Source organism: Nomascus leucogenys, chromosome 14, assembly GCF_006542625.1.
Source record: "Nomascus leucogenys isolate Asia chromosome 14, Asia_NLE_v1, whole genome shotgun sequence".
Lineage (NCBI taxonomy): Eukaryota > Metazoa > Chordata > Mammalia > Primates > Hylobatidae > Nomascus > Nomascus leucogenys.
The window spans coordinates 28,045,939-28,067,769 of record NC_044394.1 but is presented as its reverse complement, the minus strand read 5'-3'; the positions used below and the strand labels follow the sequence as shown (position 1 = coordinate 28,067,769).

Sequence of the window (21,831 nt, the reverse complement as noted above, 5' to 3'; positions counted from 1 at the left end):
TTTTTACTCAAACATCTATATATACTCCCTCCCACAACTCTGTCTACCCCAATATGGTAGAGTACTGTGGTTGCAAACAGACTCCAGAGCTAGTCTGTGTAGATCCAAAGCCTGCCTCCACCACCTGCTAGCTATGTGACCACTCTGTGCCTAAGTTTCCTCATTACAGGAATACTGATGTTACTACCTCAAAGAGTAGCTACGAGGATTAAGAGAGTTAATACATGTAAAATGTTTGGAACAAGGAAGTGTTAATCTGTTGTTATCACCATCATTTTCTTCCTCATCTTTTTCTCCATCATCATCATCATCATCATCATCATCATCATCATCATCATCATCTGGTGAAATCCTGTCCTCCTTTGAGGACCCACTAACATTTCACAACTTCTCTGAGCTTTCTCACAGCCCAGCTGTTCAGGCAGGATTGGGCCCCTCTTGTGTGCTGCCACATTTTTCACTCTGCCATTTCAGTCCGTAGCATACTGTATCTCATTAGTTCAACATTCATCTGTTTCTTGATTGTAAGTGCAGTGAGGTCAAATAAGTGTAAGGATGAAGGGCGGGCCAAGGAAGTTTGTACTATGTCTGAAATTATTTTGGATTATCACCCATATGGATACTATGGGAAATATTTTTGGTCACTCCTAATGTTAAAGAAGCTGAAGGATTTTTCCTCCATTAAAATATGTCTTAAAATATTTTTCAAACTTCGTCATTTGGAAGTTTACTGGAAAGAACATTTCTTTCATGATTCTATAAAGAAAATGTCCATAGTTTAAATTATTGTATATATTTCTAATATGTAGTATAACATAAATACAGTATAGTACTATATGTATTTCCAAGCAGACATTTGAAAATTATATAAATTCCTTTCAAACTTTTGTAAAATGTTGACCTTTTTTCTAATGCAGACTAGGCTTCTCCCAATCAGTCTAAATCGATGAGGTAGTACTTGATTAAAAAAAAAAAAAGTATTCATTGTGTCCATCCCTAGCCCCTGCTTGGGGGAAGACAGGATGTATATTATTACCATTTTATTTTTTCAAAAAAAACCCCCATAGAATAAAATATCTGGATCCATCATGACATGCAGATTAACATACTAAGTTGAATGCTAATGTGGTTTCAGAGTTTACTTTTACGTAATTATGTTTCTTATAATAGTAACTATATACCATTTACCTTGCAAATTCCACTTTAATTAGCCTGTTTGTATGTAGGATATTGTAAATATTTGCTTTATATACCAAAAATGCACCACAAAATGTGCTTGTACTTAATAACTACCAACAGATGTTTCCTTTCCTTAAAATAAAACTTAAAAAAAATGCTTAAATACTAAATAATTCTAAATATACTCAGAGCCTTAACCAAACATATGCTATTGAAAACCCAAATACTATATATATTCTTCTTACCACATTTCTCAATGTGATGACATACTAAATCCAGGAAAAGAAGTATATTTTTCCTCTTTCTAGAGTTTATTTCTGGATGGTTAACCAAGGATACACTAGAGCATGTTTATTCTAATGGACCATATTTCAAATAACAGTTGTGGCGAATGATTCTTTTTACTATTTCTAAGGTATCTTGGTTTTATTGGCAATAGAAGATAATTAATTGGCACCTCTTTTTAATTATTTTTTAAACAGGACAGAGATTCCTTCTGCCATCAGATGTCTTTCTGCTTGACTGAACTGCACCTGTGGTCTTTGAAGAATACCTTACACATTGCGGGTAAATGAGCTCTGGATTAATTTCAATATTTTTCAAATATGTTACACCATTATAAATAAGTACCAGCAAAGGTTAGAGCCTGAATTCTCCAGCTGCAGTTGCATTCTTTCTTTATTCTTAATGAAAAATTGGTTAATGGAAAATAATTCCTTTTAATTACTCTTACTAACTTAATATTTACAGCTTGAGTTAGGTTTTCAGTTTTGAAAATTAATCTTATTGGCTTAATGTTTGTTCTCTCTTAAGATACACACGAGCCTGGGAGGTTGATGCTGCAGTGAGCCGAGATCGTGTCACTATGCTCTAGCCCAGGTGACAGAGTGAGACCCTGTCTCTAAAATAATAAATAAATAATAAAATTTATTGAACTGTAAAAAAAAAAAAAAGATACACACATGTTCAATTTTTTTTTTCTGGGATTCTTCATAATAACATTTATATTCATAAATATGTACAGGATAGCTAATGGTAAAGGCATTTCTATTTGATATTAAAATAACATTTCAAACATATAGCTAAGATGTACGATTATTTTCACGTTCTTTGTTTTTCACAATTTTGGGGGGGGAATAATATGTGTGTTTTAATGATGCTTATTAACATAAGATACAGTATACTTTATAAGAAATATCTTTAAAAAAATCTTTATACAAAGTAACATTTGTATTTAGGAGAAGAATATTATTTATATCTTTTAAGCATCATTACTAAGAAAATGATTTACCTTACAAAGTATTGTTTCTTCGTATCAAATATAGAATTAAGGATGACTGATGTTTTCATCAAGTTTATCTGCTTTAAAATGTATAAAGATTTGAAATTTCAGTTAAAGTAGATTTAACATTTGTTTGCTTCCTCCTAAAACTCTTCTAAGATGCCAATAAAGGAATAAAAATAAAGAAGGCATAAACCCTTTCGACAGAGGGGACAACTGAAATTGGACAAATTTTGGAAGATGGGAGAGAAAGAGGAATTAGCAGAGCTGAAAAACCTGAATATAAATTGCCTGCAGAGGAGAGTTCCAATGACAGCCAATTTATGACTCAAAATTCTGGAAAGATACAGAAATTTGAGGAGCCAGATATTGTAGAAGATGGTATATGTCATGAGAGTGACAGTAAAGGGACATGAAAGTTTGCAGGAAAAGTTGTGAGATACCTTTCATACTGTGGAAATATTTAATTAAGGAGGCTCTAAAGTTGGGAACACCAGGGGCAGTGGAAGAAGACCTGCTGAACTGAAAACAGGCATGAAATGGAAGGAAGCCTACAAACTGATGGGTGAGGTCTTCTTAATCCCACTTGGTTCTGAGAATGTCATATCTATTTGTACACTTTCCAAGAAAGAAGGAGCTTGAGATATTCCTTTCTGGAATGACGGCATGACCCTAGAAAGAAGACCTATGTACATAGACGTTTGAGGGAGTCCTTTGGTGAAATACCCCAGTCCTTGGCTGATCAGTGAAGCCCACCAGTTGGCAAGCTTATTTGTGTACACAGGACTTCCAATCAGTTTTTTAGTGCCTCACTTGTAAATACAAACAGAGAATGAAGGATCACTAGATATTTGAGGAATATCTTCAACAGGAAAGAAAACAAAATGAATAGGTGAATGGATCTCTGAAGAAACAGAGATAATGTAGGAAGGGGGAAAAAAAGTACAACAGAGACCTAAGGAAAAATACTAAATCTATGAAGCAAGAAACAAAAACAGAAGCTTCAGAAAACATTTGAAGTTATACAGGTCTCTTGGAAATTAAAAATACGTTGCAGAAAAAATTCAAAATTCAAAAGTGTAAAAGAAATCTCAGAAAATAGAAAAAAGAAATCCCAAAGTGAACTTATTTTACTGCTGGTGGAAATCTTTAATTGAAATGTTTTCTTCTTTAATCATAATTGCCCATTTTTTATCTTATTCCCTTTTTCTCATATATCTAGGTTTTATGCTTCGAGATGGTCAGTCTTTTAATCGCTTGACAGTCTCCTAGTCCATTGGGGCTTCTTCACTTATCTTCCTACCCAGCTTGGACCCCATGGTTGGAAGTCTGAGCTATTCCATCTTGATCCCCTTTTAACCCTCGTCCTCTGTTCATGCCCAACAAATTCCTTCCCTGCCCCTCCCTGTGTCCTCAAGTTTTCTGTCCCTGTTCCTTCTATTCTGAGTAAGTGTATGGTTTTTAGAAAAGAATCACACAGTGGTGCACAGTAGCCCCATGAGAATGGTCTTCAACCCCAACTGCATTTTTGCAGGGCCTACCCATTCTCTCTATTGGGACATTCTTCTATTTAACCTTTTATGAATTCTACTTCTTTAGGGCTCAGCTTTATTAAGTCACTTAGAGAAGTCTTTCCTGGTATCTAGACTAAATTAGTAACCCTGTTAATGTGCACTCATTATGCTTGATGTTTATTTTTTAAATGTTTGAAATAATCACAAACTTATAGAAAAATTGTCAGTACAGAGAATTTTTTTTCTTGAACCATTTGAGAGTTGTAGCCTGATGCTTTATCACCTCCAAATACATTCATGTATATGTCCTACAAAAAGGATTTTGTCCTGCATTACTGTATAGCCGTTGAAATCAGGAAATTAACAATGATGTACTTCAGTCTAGATGGACCAGTTCACCAATTGTCCCATCAGTGTTCTTTTTTTAGGAAAAGGATTTTGTTCACAGTAACACATTGCATTGTTATCATGTTTCTTTAGTGTCCTTCATTCTGGGTTATCCTTCATCCTTCTTCTTTTTTTTTAAACTTTCATAACCTTAACATTTTTGAAGATATTAGGCCAGTTATTGTGTAGGATGATTGTAAATTTGGTTATATTTGAAATTTCCTCACAATTAGATTCAGGTTATGCATTTCAGTGCATCCTATCAGGTGGTGCATGATTTCAGTTTGTCCCTTGCCTGGTGATATTCATGATTACCTGATAAGACAGTGTCTGCTAGGCTTCTCCACTGCAAAGTTACTTTCTTCTTTGTGATTAGTAAGTATTTCATAGGGAAGTACCTTGAAATTATGTAAATATCCTGTTCCTCATCACGCTTTAAATGTATTATTATATATGATCAATTTATTTTATCTCTGTGGACTCAAGTTTTCCACTTTATGGAGTTGTTATAATATAGTCATATCATTATTTTATTTCATTTCATTATTTATTTTGATGTTTAAATTGTCCCTGATGTGGCCAGAGGGACCCTCTTCAAGCTGGCTTCTGTGTCTTTTTGACATGTCCCTGTCAAAATCTGAGCACTTTAATTCTTTCTGGTACAACAAATGTTCCAGACTCACGTTGTATTTCCTTTCCCTAGCCTAGGAATCAGTCACTTCTCTAAGGAGCTTTGTTCCTTTTAGAGGGCAAGCATGTCTAGAAGCCAAGTTCTGCTTTAGGTGCATTCATTATTGGAGTATTGCTGCTCCCAGGCCCTCTCAGTGGATAGAGCTTGCAGAATGTATGTATGTATGTATACACACGTATTTACATCCACATTTATTTCTGTATCTATCTGTCTATATTGAAACCATGAGTCTACACTGATACATCTCATTCCTATCTACCACCATAGGGTTCATTCTAATTTTCTCCCTTTCCATATTTGTATTTTTCTTCTCAGACAATGGGAAACCTGGGGCTCCCCTATTTTTTATTTATTGACTTATCATTCACCCTGTTTGCAGTCAATCCCCTATCTCTGTGGCTACTCCCTCCCCTGTATGGATACCCTTCTCACCCCATGTGGGATTTGATATACCATGTTGGGCTGCCCCCATATGTAAATGTCCTCCTTACCTTGTTTAGCCTCTAATACCCTACACCAGGCTGTTGCTTCATGTGAGTGTTCTTACCCTGCTGGAGTTCTAACACACCATGTCAGGCTGACTCTCTAAATGGACACCTTCCCTATCCAGCTCTGGTACCCACTGTAGGGCAGGTTTTCTTAACTGGATGCTCTCCTTATTCTGCTTGTGTTTTGACAGTCCCATTCTGGGCCAGATGCAGTAGGTCAGACTTGTGCAAATAATTCAGGATTCTTTATGATCTTCATAGTTCTGTTCTAGAGTTGTGATATATATTTGGATGTATGGAATGATCGGTATAATTATAGGGTGGAATATTTTAATAGAGATATTGTCTGCATATGTAATGCCTGTGGTTCTTAGATTTAAAAAAAAAAAGCCTTTTTATTGAAGTATAATGTATGTACTGAAAAGTGTAAAGATCATAAGATTATGTTGCAAACCATCAGAATGTGAAAACACCCATAAAATCACCATCCAGGACAACAAATAAAATATCAGCATCCAAGAAGTCCTACTCATGATTTTTCGCAATAAATCTGCATTCTTTAAAATTGTATGCCTCTACTAATGGCATGATGAATAAAATAGAGCTTTAACAAGTACACGCAATTGACTATTTTGAAAGACTGTATTTGAAAAGCTAATTATAGCAGTAATACTTTTTTTTGAAGTTTTATCATTCGGTTTGAGAAACTCTGGAGCAGTCAGTCACTAGGGGGCAGCCTGTACTGCTTCCACCTCTTTAGAAACAGTTGTATACTCTTTATCCTTATGTTAGTAACTGAGAATTATTTTGCATGGAAGAAAACAAATGTTCCTTCAATGAAAGAAATATTTTATTATTCATAGATATGAATAAAATGGACAAAATTATTTTGTTCTCTTATATTTAAATTGGAATAATTCCTTGGTTAAATGAATCTTGACATCTAGGAAGCCCAGCTTTGCTTCTTAGGTAGCCCCAGCAAAGTGTCCGAAGTTAGGTTTAGAAGGGGTTTTCCCTGTCTAAACAAGTTTCAGATAATAATTTATCCAAACCTTCCTCTAATCTTCCCTTTCTCTTCTGCGGATTTCTCCCAAATGCCGTAGGATAGGAACTAGACTCGAGCTAAATTGGAAAAAAGAAAACCACAGCTCAGAATCCAACAGGGCATTTTCTTCCATCCACTTATTTCATTTGGCATTGCTTAGTGGCAGTTCCTTTTGGTAGCACCCTGTGAAAAATATCAGAGGATGTGTGAAAGAGAAAACTTGGTCTTTCTTGATTTCAGTTCTTTACTAATCTTTTTCTCATGCCATTCTAGTTTTGTGTAAATCTTTTCTCATTAGACTGATAAACTTTCCAGTTTCTGCATATCCCTAGAATAGATGAACTCATCTCCAGATGCTTTTGAGCCATTTTATTTCTAGTAACATAAGGAGACTGTTTCTGCTTTTCTCCCTATCCTTCCCCTAATATAGTATGGCTTGGCTTCTTATTCTCTGGGACTTTTAAATCATAATTTAATGTTATTTCTTCCTTTCTATAGATAGAGACATTGGGATCTACCAGTATTATGACAAGAAAGATCCACCAGGTAAAGTACCTATTCTGTGCAATTAATTTTTATTAACTAAATATTCTAAACCCTGAAATACTGACCATTAAAAGCTCTCTTCTTATGAGCTTTAGATAAATTCTAGAATTTTAAGAAAAGTCCCTTCAGTTCTTCAGAAAAATGCTGAGGTTGATATCTATCTGTTCTATATAAAATAAACTAGTATCGAGAAAATGCTGTAGAAAGACATGAAAGTTTTCATTTTACTGCTGATCAGGCTGATAATAGGGCAGTCTATTCACGTTTATTTATCAGTGTCCCAGTAGAGGGCATTGTTAATGCATGGGTCCTACTGATGCTGGCCTCCTGGATCCTCACCTGATATCTGAAATAGGCATTTCTGAGTGAATGATCAATTTTCTTTATCTGATTAATCCTGCTAATCCCAGAAGTTTTATGATGGGCCAAAAGGTCTTTCTAGCTAGAGTTACTTCCTGTTTTGGTCTCCGTTGAAGTGGGCTTGTGTGAGCATCCTGTGTGCTTACCTTGGTGGTTAATAGGCTGACTTCATGGTTCTGATGACAGACTGAAGCAGCTTCTGTTCTGGGCTCTGTTGCAGTTCTCTTTCCTATCTGATCAGATTGGAAGCTCAGGATATTGGTCCACCTGTTGTGCCCTTTCACTGCAAATTTAGGAAATATCTCTATGAAATGAAAACATGCAAATTATGGCATTTTTTTCAACTGTCCTTTTAGAACCTAAGCATAATTTATTAATCTCAATAATGCATGTAATGTTAATAATAACTTATACGTGTACATATTAAAATACAAGGCATTATAATAAAAATAAATTCTACTTTTGTTTTTTTCTTTCTATCCTTTCTGCCACAATATCAGCGACAGAGCATGGTGACTTAGAAGAGAAGCAGAAGCTGGCAGAGTGTAAGCTTACTTTATATTTTTTGGAATTATTATAAAACTGGAAAGTTCAATATTATAAAATATTCATCTGGAACAAAGAGGAAACATTATTCCCTCCAAATTTCTTAAATTCCTATTACTTAGGAATATAAACATATGAGTAACAATTGTATTTGTCAGGCCTTTCTAATTTAGGTCGTTGAAATCTCTATTCAGTTTTGATAAAATGTATGTTTATATAGACATAAACTTTCATAATGAACTATATATTAGTTATTATATTTAGGATAATTATACCAAGCTTAAATTCTGATAGTAACATTTAATTATTCATACTTTGCCTAAATTGTTGACATGTCTTACCCATTTTTAAGAAAATAATATTTGTAATATCAATATTAGCATTTTATTCACTCTAGTCTTTTCTGATCTCCAGTATATAAGTATGTGTATATATTATGGCGACAATGTAATACGGTTTTAATGACATAGAATTAAACATACATTAAGATTTTTTTGGATTACAGCTAGAGCTGAAAATCCTATTTGTTCTCTTGTATTTTAAATGGTTGAACTGACATTTAATTTAAAAAAATAATGTATTAGTAGCTGCAACACAGATTTAAAAATTTGCATATACGTTCTACATCAAAATTGTTTATAGACCCAAATTCATTTGCTGAAATAAGATGTATAGCAATTATACTCTCAAATTTAAGTATCTATGTATACTATATATATGTATATGTACGTACAACACACATAAGCACAAATACACATATAACTCTTGTTTAGAATTATTACTGAGGAGAATCCAAAGATGAATTCATTTTTCTGATAAAATAGACATGTTTAATGTTTTTAAATTATTTTAAACAGAACTATTTTTAATTTATTTTAGGCTAACATGATGACTCTACTAAATAATTTTATCTTTCAATTAGATTTATTTAAAGCAAAACGAAGGCTTATCATTCAATTGTGGTGTATACTTTAAAGATAACTGTTTTAAATTAAAAAGAGCACTGTTAGGGCCTAATCTGTTAAAACTTGGATTTCCCTCAGATGATTTTTCCAATGTGGAGCTTTAATGCTTAACTTCATATATTTTTACGTACAGTTTTATTTTTTATTTCTTTTCATTTTATTTCTTTGCTCATTATATTCATTTACTCATGATATATATATTTTTTTTTTTTAGGTCTGAGTAGGTTACTTGTAGAATTTGGAATTTCTTTTGGATTGAACATTTAATTATTTACTTGAAAAAGTTAGTAAAGAGTACATCATTTACTATGAATTACTAGATTCACAAGCCTAGCGGACTTTCCCAGGGATTCTCCAAGCCTTGTTGGTTGTCATCGTAAAATTATGATTAGGGAGATTGTTTTGTGGTAAAAATACTGTTCCTATGACAAAGGCTTTCATAAGGCTGTCATTTGATGATGGAAATGAAGCCCACTTCCTCTCGATTATAGAGGTGTTTTATTTTAATCTTCCTAAGGCACACTGCTAAGCAGAATTTCCTTTTTAAATCTTGTTTAACTAACTGTAGTACATGTTTTATTTGCCAGCACGAGATTATCCTTGGACGCTCAAAAACAGACGCCCAGAAAAACTCCGAGACTCGCTCAAAGAGTTGGAGGTATCTTTCAAAAAGTTTCAAAAATGGCAACAAACAAATCTGTTTTTAAAACATCTTTCAACAGCTTTAATTTTCATAAAGGATCAACTCTCATGGTGATGATAGCTTTGCTTTTGTCCAGTGATGAGTCCCAAAACAGTTGCATCTTTGTGTGGCATGTTGATCTTTTTTTGCTTGCAAATCAGAGGCACTTTAACTGATAATGACAATGTGTATAGCCAACTACGCTCTCTCTTTTTCTGTTGTACTTCAGGAGCTGATGCAAAACAGTCGGTGTGTGCTGAGCAAATGGAAGAACAAATATGTCTGTCAGGTAAAATGATTTGACAAGCCTTTGCAGTGTTTAACCAATGGAGCTGAAAACTATGTAGTAATTGGTATTCTTGTGTTATGTTAGGTAATGGACAAAAACTTTTTTAGCAGTGGTTATTTCATAGTTTGAATTCTAGTTGTTCTAGAGCTAACATTAGACAGATTGACACAGGCCACCAGGCTCATTAATCAGTATTAATCAGTATAGTTGTACTGACATACAAACACTAATAAAAATCTTTTCATATTGTATTTTTTTGTTTGAAGTTGTCTGAATGTTGTAGTAGATGTTTGCTGGCATAGATTTAATAATAGTTTTGAGTGAAGATGAAACCACAGGGCGAAAGACATTTTGGCATACTACTCTTGTAAGCATTTGTGAATATCATTGCTTATGCAAATCAACAAGCCAACTACATACAGTTAGACCTATCATAACAAGATATTTAGTCTTACTTTTTGAACCCTGTAAGCTGTGCTGTTTACTATGGTAGCCACTGGTCATATGTGACTGAATAATTAAATTAAATAAAAAATTCAGTTCTTCAGTTGCACTACCCGCATTTAAATGTTCAATAGCCACATGTTATCATATTGGACAGTGCAGATACAGAACATTTCCATCTCAGACAGTTCTATTGGACAATAGTGTTAAGGCCTAGACAAGTGATCTAAGTATTGAATGGGTAGATTCAGAACATAATAATTAGTGTACACTGATTACAAGATAATGACAAATGCTTTAGCTTTGCTGGTAGGCTTAAAAGGTACTCTATGCCTAGAAAAACTTAGTATACTTGTGATAAAAAAATAATTATTAGTCATCTGTGGAATTGAAGTTGCATTAGTTCTAATAATAATTGTAACTGATGTGTGGAATCAAATATTCGTATATTAATTTAAATTCTTTTTTACAATGTGATTTATTTTGTGTAATCATTCTTGTTTGTAGTTTAGGCCCATGGTTCTATTCATAAAGCTACAACATCAAATTTGTAGCAATTATTAACAGATCTTAATCTACTATTTGAATATATACTATCATTTTTGTGGATTCTAGTTTTTCCTCATTTTTTTGTCTAGTCTACCTTTACTCATGGAGGCAACTATTTAGTTACCTTTTCAACTGGCATAAATTTTTATTTTTCAGAGATCGTTTACAAGGGTGAATTAGCATTTTCAGAATTATAATACTTCTTAAATTTGCCTTAGGTTGCTATTAAAAAGGATGGCATTTAAAAAAATTATAGCTTATTTGCATAATAGTACATTTCAATCAGACTTTAAAACTTGAATACAAAATACGCTCCAGAAAGTTTCAAACTTAGTACAACTCAAACTTGTAGTTTTTAATGCCATTACTCACGTTAAAAACAGGCTCAGAATTATTTGACCAGAGGGCCAGCCTGTCACCTATAATAAGAGGCATGTCTCATGGCCTCCACCCTTACCCATCACACAGGGTAAGTTGGAACATGTTGGGCATCTTAAAATATGCAGTGGAGCATCCCAACAGACAATCCTTTTTAGATAGAGTTTAATGAATTGTAATTTAATAGTAATTTTGTGTGTGTGTCTGATGAAGGGATGTCTGGAGAAGAATGTCCCTTACTATTACATTAATTCAACTCAGAAAGGGAATTTTCATGATAAAATATATATATAATTACCTTTGTAATTTACAGTAATCTAATTGGTTAATTAGGCTGGTGTACCAATGAATCTGCTTTTAACATTTATAATAGGACTTATCTTTTTTTGTTGTTCTGTTATATTCTGTGCTTCGTTTCTATGATTATAAAGATATTTCTAAAATAGACCTTATACTCTCAGCACATTCTTGATGTCATATATTTTAACAAGGTAACTTCACCTCCACCCTGCCCACAGGTCTAGGTTAGTCTTCACATATTTAAAGTCTTTGAGAGACCTCCTAACATTATCCTTTCACTTCTTCAGTTTCTAGTTAAGACTGTTAGCTAGTTCTTCTAAAAATCTGTGTATGTTCTGTTTCAAAAGATCTCTGGTATCACAATAAATTAAAATTTTGATGTTCAAGCTACATTATTAGCTTAAGGAAATGACCCCCTCCTTAGCCCTTTTAGTTAAATTTTTGTTAAATTTTCCTTAGTTATAAAGTAAGTAAACCACCTCAACAGGCTCCCCAAGGGACCTCCTTTTGTGCACATATCCAGTATGGTGGTTCCAGAGATAACATGTCAGCTGATGCAACATAATGCTCTATAACTCTTAGAAAAGGAGTGAAAAAGTTCATCAACATCTTCATGCTAACACATTTGGATGCTCGGTCTTTTAATTTGGCTATTCCTCTGCTAATGTACATCATTTTCTCCCAAGAAATGGTAAATTTAGGATTTACGAATTTATTTTAGTTGTCATCCCTTACTGCTTTAAAAAGTCCAATTGTTTAAAAATGAGCCAGGCAACCACAGCAACATAAGATTTCAGAGGATGCAATCTGAGATTGGATCTTTCTCTGTGTCAAACAATGAGGATTTATAGGTTTTCATCATTTACCAAAGCTTAGTTGATGTTGTCAATCCAATGATCTGCACATTGTACCATTTAAAAACTAATTCCCATCACCTATAAATTCAGAATGATTTTCTTTCTTTTTTTTGGAGGATAGTAGTTTATTTTATGTTTCAGGATGTTTACTTATTTTTTCTCCTGTTTTTATTTTTTGATTTTGTTTTTGTTTTTTATTTCCATAGGTTTTTGGGGGAAAAGGTGGTGTTTGGTTACATGAATAAGTTCTTTAGTGGTGATTTCTGAGATTTTGGTGCACCCATCACCCGAGCAGTATTCACTGTATCCTATCTATAGTCTTTTATCCCTCACCCCCCTCCCACCCTTTCCTCTGAGTCCCCAAAGTCCATTGTATCATTCTTAAGCCTTTGCATCCTCACATCAAACTCCCACTTATGAGTGAGAACATACAGTGTCTGGTTTTCCATTCCTGAGTTACTTCAGTTAGAATAATGGTCTGCAATTCCATCTAAATTGCTGTGAATGCCATTATTTCATTCCTTTTTTATGGCTGAGTAGTATTCCATGGTATATATTTACCACAATTTCTTTATTCACTTGTTGATTGATGGGCATTTGGGCTGGTTGGTTCCATATTTTTGCAATTGCGAATTGTGCTGCTGCAAACATGTATGGGCAAGTATCTTTTTCGTATAATGACTTCTTTTCATCTCGGTAGATACCCAGTAGTGGGATTGCTGGATCAAATGGTAGTTCCACTTTTAGTTCTTTAGGGAATCTCCACACTGTTTTCCATAGTAGTTATACTAGTTTACATTTTTACCAGTAGTGTAAAAGTGTTTCCTTTTCACCACATCCCCACTAAATCTATTTTTTTTTTATTTTTTGATTATGGCCATTCTTGCAGGAGTAAGGTGGTATATCGCATTGTGGTTTTGATTTGCATTTCCCTGATCATTAGTGATGTTGAGCGTTTTTTCATGTGTTTGCTGGCCATTTGTATATCTTCTTTTGAAAATTGTCCATTCATGTCCTTAACCCACTTTTTTTAATGGGATTGTTTGTTTTTTTTCTTACTGATTTGTTTGAGTTCATTGTAGATTCTGGATATTAGCCCTTTGTCAGATATATAGATTGTGAAGATTTTCTCCCACTCTGTGGGTTGTCTGTTTACTCTGCTGACTGTTCCTTTTGCTGTGCAAAAGCTCTTTAGTTTAATTAGGTCCCAGCTATTTATCTTTGTTGTTATTGCATTTGCTTTTGGGTTCTTGGTCATGAAATCCTTGCCTAAGCCAATGTCTAGAGGGGTTTTTCCAATGTTATCTTCTAGAATTTTTATAGTTTCAGGTCTTAGGTGTAAGTCCTTAATCCATCTTAAGTTGATTTTTGTATAAGGTGAGAGATGAGGATCCAGTTTCATTCTTCTACATGTGGCTTGCCAATTATCCCAGCACCATTTGTTGAATAGGGTGCCCTTTCCCCACTGTATGTTTTTGTTTGCTTTGTCAGAGATCAGTTGGCTGTAAGTATTTGGGTTTATTTCTGGGTTGTCTATTCTGTTCCATTGGTCTATGTGCCTATTTTTATACCAGCACTATGCTGTTTTGGTAACTATGGCCTTGTATTATAGTTTGAAGTTGGGAAATGTGATGCCTCCAGATTTGTTCTTTTTGCTTAGTCTTGCTTTGGCTATGCGGGCTCTTTTTTGGTTCCATATGAATTTTAGGATTGTTTTTTCTAGTTCTGTGAAGAATGATGGTGGTATTTGATGGGAATTACATTGAATTTGTAGACTGCTTTTGGCAGTATGGCCATTTTCACAATATTGATTCTACCCATCCATGAGCGTGGGATGTGTTTCCATTTGTTTGTGTGATCTGTGATTTCTTTCAGCAGTGTTTTGTAGTTTTCCTTGTAGAGATCTCTCACTTCCTTGGTTAGGTATATATCTAAGTAGTTTTTTTCTTTTGCAGCTATTGTAAAAGGGGTTGAGTTCTTGATTTTATTCTCAGCTTGGTAGCTGTTGGGCTACTGATAATAGCAGGGCTACTGATTTGTGTACGTTAATTTTGTATCCTGAAGCTTTGCTGAATTAGTTTTTCAGTTCTAGGAGCTTTTTGGAGGAGTCTTTAGAGTTTTCAAGGTAAACGATTGTATCATCAGCAAACAGTGACACCTTGACTTCCTCTTTACCCATTTGGATGCCCTTGATTTGTTGCTCTTGTCTGATTGCTCTGGCTGGGACTTCCAGTACTATGTTGAATAGAAGTGTTGAGAGTCAGCATCCTCATCTTGTTCCAGCTCTGGCTGGGACTTCCAGTACTATGTTGAATAGAAGTGTTGAGGGTTAGCATCCTTGTCTTGTTCCACTTCTTAGGGGAAATGCTTTCAACCTTTCCCCATTCAGTATTATGTTGGCTGTGGGTTTGTCATAGATGGCTTTTATTACATTAAGGATGTCCCTTCTATGCCAATTTTGCTGAGGGTTTTGTCAAATGCTTTTTCTGTATCTATTGAGATGATCATGTGATTTTTGTTTTTAATTCTGTTTATGCAGTGTATCACATTTATTGAATTGGGTATGTTAAATTATCCTTGCATCCCTGGTATGAAACCAACTTGCTCATGGTGGATTATCTTGTGATATGTTGTTGGATTCAGTTAGCTAGTATTTTGTTAAGGATTTTTACATCTATATTCATCAGGAATATTGGTCTGTAGTGTTATTTTTTTTTGTTATGTCCTTTCCTGGTTTTGGTATTAGGGTGATACTAGCTTCACAGAATGATTTAGGGAGGATTTCCTCTTTATCTTGTGGAATAGTGTCAATAGGATTGGTACCAATTCTTCTTTGAATATCTGATAGAATTCAGCTGTAAATCTGTCTGGTCCTGGACTTTTTTTTGTTGACAATTTTTTATATTACCATTTCAGTCTTGCTTCCTGTTACTGGTCTGTTCAGAGTTCCTATTTCTTCCTGGTTTAATCTAGGAAGGTTGTATATTTCCAGGAATTTATCCGTCTCTTCTAGGTTTTCTAGTTTATGGGCATAAAGGTGTTTGTAGTAGCCTTGAATGTTTTTTTTGTATTTCTATGGTATTGGTTGTAATATCTCCCGTTTTGAACTTATTTTGATCATCTCTCTTCTTGGTTAATCTTGCTAACGGTCTATCAATTTTATTTATCTTTTCAAAGAACCGGCTTTTTGTTTCGTTTATCTTGTGTGTTTTTGTTGTTGTTGTTTGTTTGTTTCAGTTTCGTGTAGTTCTGCTCTGCTCTTTGTTATTTCTGTTCTTCTGCTGGGTTTGGGTTTGGTTTGTTCTTGTTTCTCTAGTTCCTTGAGGTGTGACCTTAGATTGTTTGTGCTCTTTCAGACATTTTGATGTACGCGTTTAAGGCTATGAACTTTCCTCTTAGCACCATCTTTGCTGTATCCCAGAGGTTTTGATAGGCAGTGTCACTATTATGGTTCAGTTCAAAGAATTTTTAAATTTCCATCTTGATTTCATTGTTGACCCAAAAATCTTTCAGGAGCATGTTATTTAATTTCCATGTATTTGCATGGTTTTGAGGGTTCCTTTTGGAGTTTTATTCTACTGTGGTCTGAGAGAGTACTTGATATAATTTCAGTTTTCTTAAATTTACTGAGACTTGTTTTGTGGCCTATCCTATGGTCTGTCTTGGAGAAAGTTCCATATGCTGATGAATAGAATGTATATTCTACAGTTGTTGGATGGAATGTTTTGTAAATATCTGTTAAATCCATTTTTTCTAGGGTATAGCTTAAATCCATTGTTTCTTTTTTGACTTGGTCTTGATGACCTGTCTAGTGCTGTCAGTGGAGTATTGAAGTCCCCTACTAATACCGTGTTGCTGTCTATCTAATTTCTTAGGTCTAATAGTAATTGTTTTATAAATTTGGGGTCTCCAGTGTTAGGTGCATATATGTTTAGGATTGTGATATTTTCCTGTTGGACAAATCATTTTATCATTATATAATATCACTCTTTGTCTCTTCTGTGCTGTGTCTGCACTCCCCATTCACCCCCTCCCTTGAGTTCTGTCCAGCAAACTTCACATTCACATTTGGTTGAAACTGTTACAAAGTTGAGCTGGAAATTTCCTTCTCCCTGTGGTCTTTTCCCAGGGAGCCCTTCCCAAAGACCTCTGCAAGACAAAAGTCAGAAATGGCTTCCCTGGGGACTGAGAGCCCATAGTTCTCTTCCCACTGCTTTTTCTACCCTTTTGTTTCGCTTGGCTCTCTAAAATTGTCTCAGCTCCAGGTAAGGTGAGATCCTTCTCCTGTGATCTAGACCTTCAGGTTCCCCATTTAGGGTGTATGTTCGGGGGTGGATGATCCCCCTTTCCCACTTTCACACTTCGGGCACTCACAGTTTTGGGGCTGTTTCCCAGGGCCTGCAGGAGCAATCTACTTCCTTCAAAGGGTCTGTGGATTCTTTTGGCTTTTCTGTTAAGTTCATGATGTGTGTCCCCACGTGCTGCTCTGTCTGTCTGAGTGGGAGCTTTAGTTTAGTCCTGCCTCCCATCCACCATTTTCCTTCTACCTCCCAGAATGGTTTTGAAATCAAGACTTACCTATACATATGTTCAGGATAAAAATTGTCTTTTAAAGTTGATTTTTTTCAGACAATGCCTATCCCTAGTTTGGGATACATTAAAAGGTATGAGATATATAGTTTTAGTTTTACCAGCTATTTATTTCTCTTTTTTTTTTGGTCTCCTAAAATCATTTCACTAAAAGTGTTTAATAATTTCCTGCTTTGAATTTTTTAAACCATTATAAATCTGTTCCTAGAGAATAATAGTTTTGACATTAATATACTATTAAATTGTTCATTAGTCTGGTGGAATTTTTGAATTTAATAAAGTATTATGGCTTAAGTCACATTCATGTTTGTAGATTATTATGCAATTAGTTTAAAACAGTATTATCATTAAGTATGGATGTAACTTCATATATGTTCATTTTGGATTAAATTACTTGAATTGTGCATGTAAATTTAACTATAAAAGGATATAACATAGTCAGCTGTACCATGGTTTCCATCCATAACAATTCTGCATTTTCAGGCATAATCATAAAAGGCCAACTAAAGATGGTTTCCTTTTTAAATGCCTCTGGTAAATTATTTGACAGGCTATGTAAAAGTACAAATTATTTTCCAAGCCTATCACAGATAAATTGTGACCTTATGAAACTCATTTGATCACAACTCCCTTAATTGTAGAACTTGATTTTTCTTTTTGTCAAGTTGTGCGAAACTCAATTTGCTTTTCTCATAAAATAATAATAGGCAAACCATGTTTTCAAGTTATAACTATTAATAATAGTTTATTATTTATACAAAACTCATCACACAGTATTGATTTCAGCCATTGTGGGAAGAACTGTGGGAGTCACTAAAGAAATGTAAGGCATGGGCTGGGTCCAGAGCATAATCTAGTCACGGAAAATAGACACATGAAATCACTAGGACACTAATGAGTGCCAAATTGTATGACACAGAGTAAAAAGATGGTAGAAGTTTAGAGAAAGCATAGCATGAAATAAGAAAAAGTTTGTGGAGAATTTATAACTTTACTTAGACCTAAAAAGCTGTGTAAAATTTGGTTAAGCCGAAAGGAAAAGTATTCCAGAAAAAGGGAATTATATTAACTGAGACTTAAATAGGGTGTCTACATAGTAGTGAGGAGGTGAGCCCATTTAGAAATAGATGGTTCATGTTGAAGAATGAAAGGACTAGAAAGGCACCTTGGAACTTCCTTGTCGGGGACTTTGAATGTTATATTAAGGAACTGACACATTGTCCTGTAACACTGTAAACACTTTCATATTGCGGAGTACCATATTAAAATTACGCTTATAGAATGATTAGCCTGGCAGTGGGTTGTAGGGTAACACATGAGAACCAGAGGCCCTGAAATCATTTCAAATGGTAAGTACAGTGAGGTTAAGGTGCAGAGGGTTTTGAAAGTCAGAAAAATTTAGAATGACAGGTAAAAAATTTAGTTTTGACTCTGTTACATGTGAAGTGACCAGAGATAATCAAATGATGATATTATTGGAAGTATGGAACTGGATTGAAAGGTTGGAGTTGAAAATTTCAGAGGAGACAGCCTCCCAAATCACCTAAGAGGTGATATTAAAACCATCTAAGAGGGTGCCCTCAAGAAGGAGGAGGTGAGTATCTTGGGAGAAGAGCTAGAGCCAAAGATCTTCTCATTTGGAGGACAGGAGAGGAAAATTAAGCTAACAGAAGAAACAGAAAGATCAATAAGAGTAATGAGGAACTGTGGTGAAGTTTATTTCCCTAAAAATTAGAGGGTTTAGAAGTCAGAGGGCCTGAAAAAGCCTTAACTTATATTTTGATTCCTGTTTTAATATTTAACTACTTACAAGTCTCAATGTTGTTATTATTAAGCTGTCTATCAACAGGCATTTGTTGAGGCTCTACAAGAAACCCATTTTTATGTTATGGACTAGTGAAAATATTAGATGGAAATTTGAAATATATTTGGGAAATGAAACTAATTTATAAAATATTAAAGGATAATTTGATATTAAATGTTATATTTGTTGATACAGTATCTAAAGTTTAATATCTAAAGTACAGTATCGTGAGGTCAGAGGTTGTTGCTGATTAAAGTAGTTGGTTAAGATTTCATAAAGGAGACTGGACATAGCTGGACTTTGCAGGAAGGACATACGTTAGGCAAGTAGAAAGGGAAAGGACAACATTCCTAGTCAGGGGAAATGTACCATCAAAGAAAAACTGTCTTTCGATAAGTACAAATTAAGGGTTAGAAAGGTAGTCCGAAAAGATTGCTCCATAGATATGTATTTGATTTCCTTTTTTGACATACTCTACAACTGTTTTGTTTCAGGGTTGGGCTAGTTTCACTATTATGATAAATAAATAGTACTGTGTAGGGGCTACCGAATTTAGCCAGTATGTGGCAGCTTAGCACTTTATATTTTCCCACTTAAAAAAACAGTATTTACTGGTTTTCTTTAAAATTATAAAAATGACATGCTTAAGGCAGAAAATTTGGAAAACACAGAGAAGCCCAAAGGGACATAACTCATCTAATTCAGCCACTCAGTATTACCCACTATTCACCGTTTGATATTTATCCTTTTACTGTGCAGACCTTTACTTACAAATATTTGCTTAAAAGATTACATAGTTGATATACATATACTGTACATATGGCCTAATTATTTTAACACATAATATTTGAACTTACATTAATACATTACATATATTCTTTTTCATGTGTCATAAAATAAACACGTGAACCCAACACTGAACTAATGAATTAGATTATTACCAATATTGTTGAATCTGCCTATTATTCTTCCTCCACCCAGTTCCCCATCCCTCTCAGATACAGATGGTTTTAAAGAGCTTTTCCTACCAAGCATTAAAATGTGCAAATTAAAATAGCAGTGAGATACTATTTTTTCCACTCAGGAGATAAGCAAATATTTAATAGCCTCAGATATTAGTGGTAAGTTTATAGGAAAATGAGTATTTTCATAAATCACTGGTCAGAGTGTACAATTGCCAATTGGAGGGCAATTCTATTGTTAAATATGTATGCTACAGAAACATTCACATAAATGTCCAATTAAAGTAAATGTTTAAAATTGAGAACTATCTTGTGTCTGCCAATTAGTGCAGAACCTTTTATGTATACTGTGATTCCATTTATGTAACATAAATTTTCTAATTTGCCATGGATATGTATTTATGTGTGTAAAATTATTCAAAAATGCACTGGAAGACACAATTCTAGTTACCACTGATATCCTGTAATAGGATATTCTTCAATTCTATATGTATTTAAGTTCTGTATTACCTGAATGTACATTTTTTATTTAAAATCTATATAGAATTTCCTATGTGTCAGGCAATCTTTAAGTATTTTATACATATTAACTCATTTTCATTTCTCATAGAACAAATATTTACTCATTGTACTCCTCACAGCCCTATGAGATAGCTATTATATCTCCATTTAATAGATGAGAAAACAGGAATACAGATTAATTACACAACTAGTAAGTCATACCAGGATTCAGACTCAAACAAGGTGGCTTCAAAGTTCATGCCCTTAGTCACTGTATATCATACTGTTTTTCAGCAAAACATAATTATAGAAAAAATATTCAAATAAAAATATCCTCAATCACAGTGAGATATGGAACACACATAGGTCTTCCCATTAAACGTGGGTAATTAAAGCTATATTATTATTCTCATTTCCTCTTATAACTTCACTAAATTATAGTAAAGCAATGGAAAAAAAAAGATGTAAAGTCATGAGGACAAAGATAATAAAAAGGCTGTGAAAATAGGAGATACCAGTTTTTGGAAGTTGCAAACCAGATGGCTATGTGGTACCTGACTTTACAGACCACAGGCTTTCCTGAAATATCAGTGGTTACAGCAAAAGATACCAATGGGGAGTAAAAGTGTAGTACTATAGAACCCTAGAAAGGCACAAATATTGGGATGACCAGGTGCATTAGGAGGTAGAACTTAAAATAAGGGAGTATGTTGAAAGTTTGTATAAAGAGAAAATGAGATGGAATAATTTTTGGGAGACACCAACCCACAGGGTTTCCGGACTTGAAAACACTAAGCACATTAAAAAGTAAACATGAGGTGGCTAGACTGAAAATAAGGTGATTAATTGAGTCTGTATCCAGAATAGTGAGGTTTTTCCCAACTCTTTCCCTGTTCCAGCAACAAGGCTTATGTCTCTATGTTACTTGCTTAGAGGATCCTTCTCTGGAAAAACAGATTATTCTTCCCAGAGTAAAACGTATACATACTGATGTTTGACAGTTCTCTCTGAAAAGGTGGCTGTGCCAACTAACCTCCTTACAATGAGGCTCAAGTTAACAAGCCTACCCATGTAAACCAACTTTCTAATCACCTTTAAATATAATCAGAGAGCCAGAGATCACCATACTTTTGTGGAAATTCTCCATCTGTAAATCTCAGATCTGTAAGTCTAAGGCTTCAGAAAATAGAATCAGGGACAGTGCCGTAAATGGAAGTAAATTCAGAGAATTAAAATGTGTATCCACAGAGAAATGAGAAGATGTGGCATCCTAGAAACAAGAAGGGTATGCTGTTTTTAACAAGGAATAATTGGCCGGGCACGGCGGCTTATGGCTGTAATCCTAGCACTTTGCGGGGCCAAGGTGGATGGATCACCTGAGGTCAGGAGTTCCAGACCAGCCTGGCCAACATGGCGAAACCTTGTCTCTACTAAAAATACAAAAATTAGCCAGGCGTGGTGGCACGCACCTG

The 21,831-nt window shown here is 34.5% G+C and overlaps 1 protein-coding gene across 1 annotated transcript in view; it reads left to right on the top strand.

Moving 5' to 3' along the window:
• The window catches only part of WDPCP (WD repeat containing planar cell polarity effector), a 478,431-nt gene that overhangs the window by 102,867 nt on the left and 353,733 nt on the right, over window positions 1–21,831 (top strand). Inside the window, exons 2-6 of the mRNA XM_003262443.4 lie at window positions 1,662–1,746; window positions 7,085–7,132; window positions 7,993–8,037; window positions 9,591–9,661; window positions 9,915–9,974. Of these exons, the coding sequence (XP_003262491.2) occupies window positions 1,662–1,746; window positions 7,085–7,132; window positions 7,993–8,037; window positions 9,591–9,661; window positions 9,915–9,974 (309 nt within the window). The remainder of the gene's footprint in view (window positions 1–1,661; window positions 1,747–7,084; window positions 7,133–7,992; window positions 8,038–9,590; window positions 9,662–9,914; window positions 9,975–21,831) is intronic.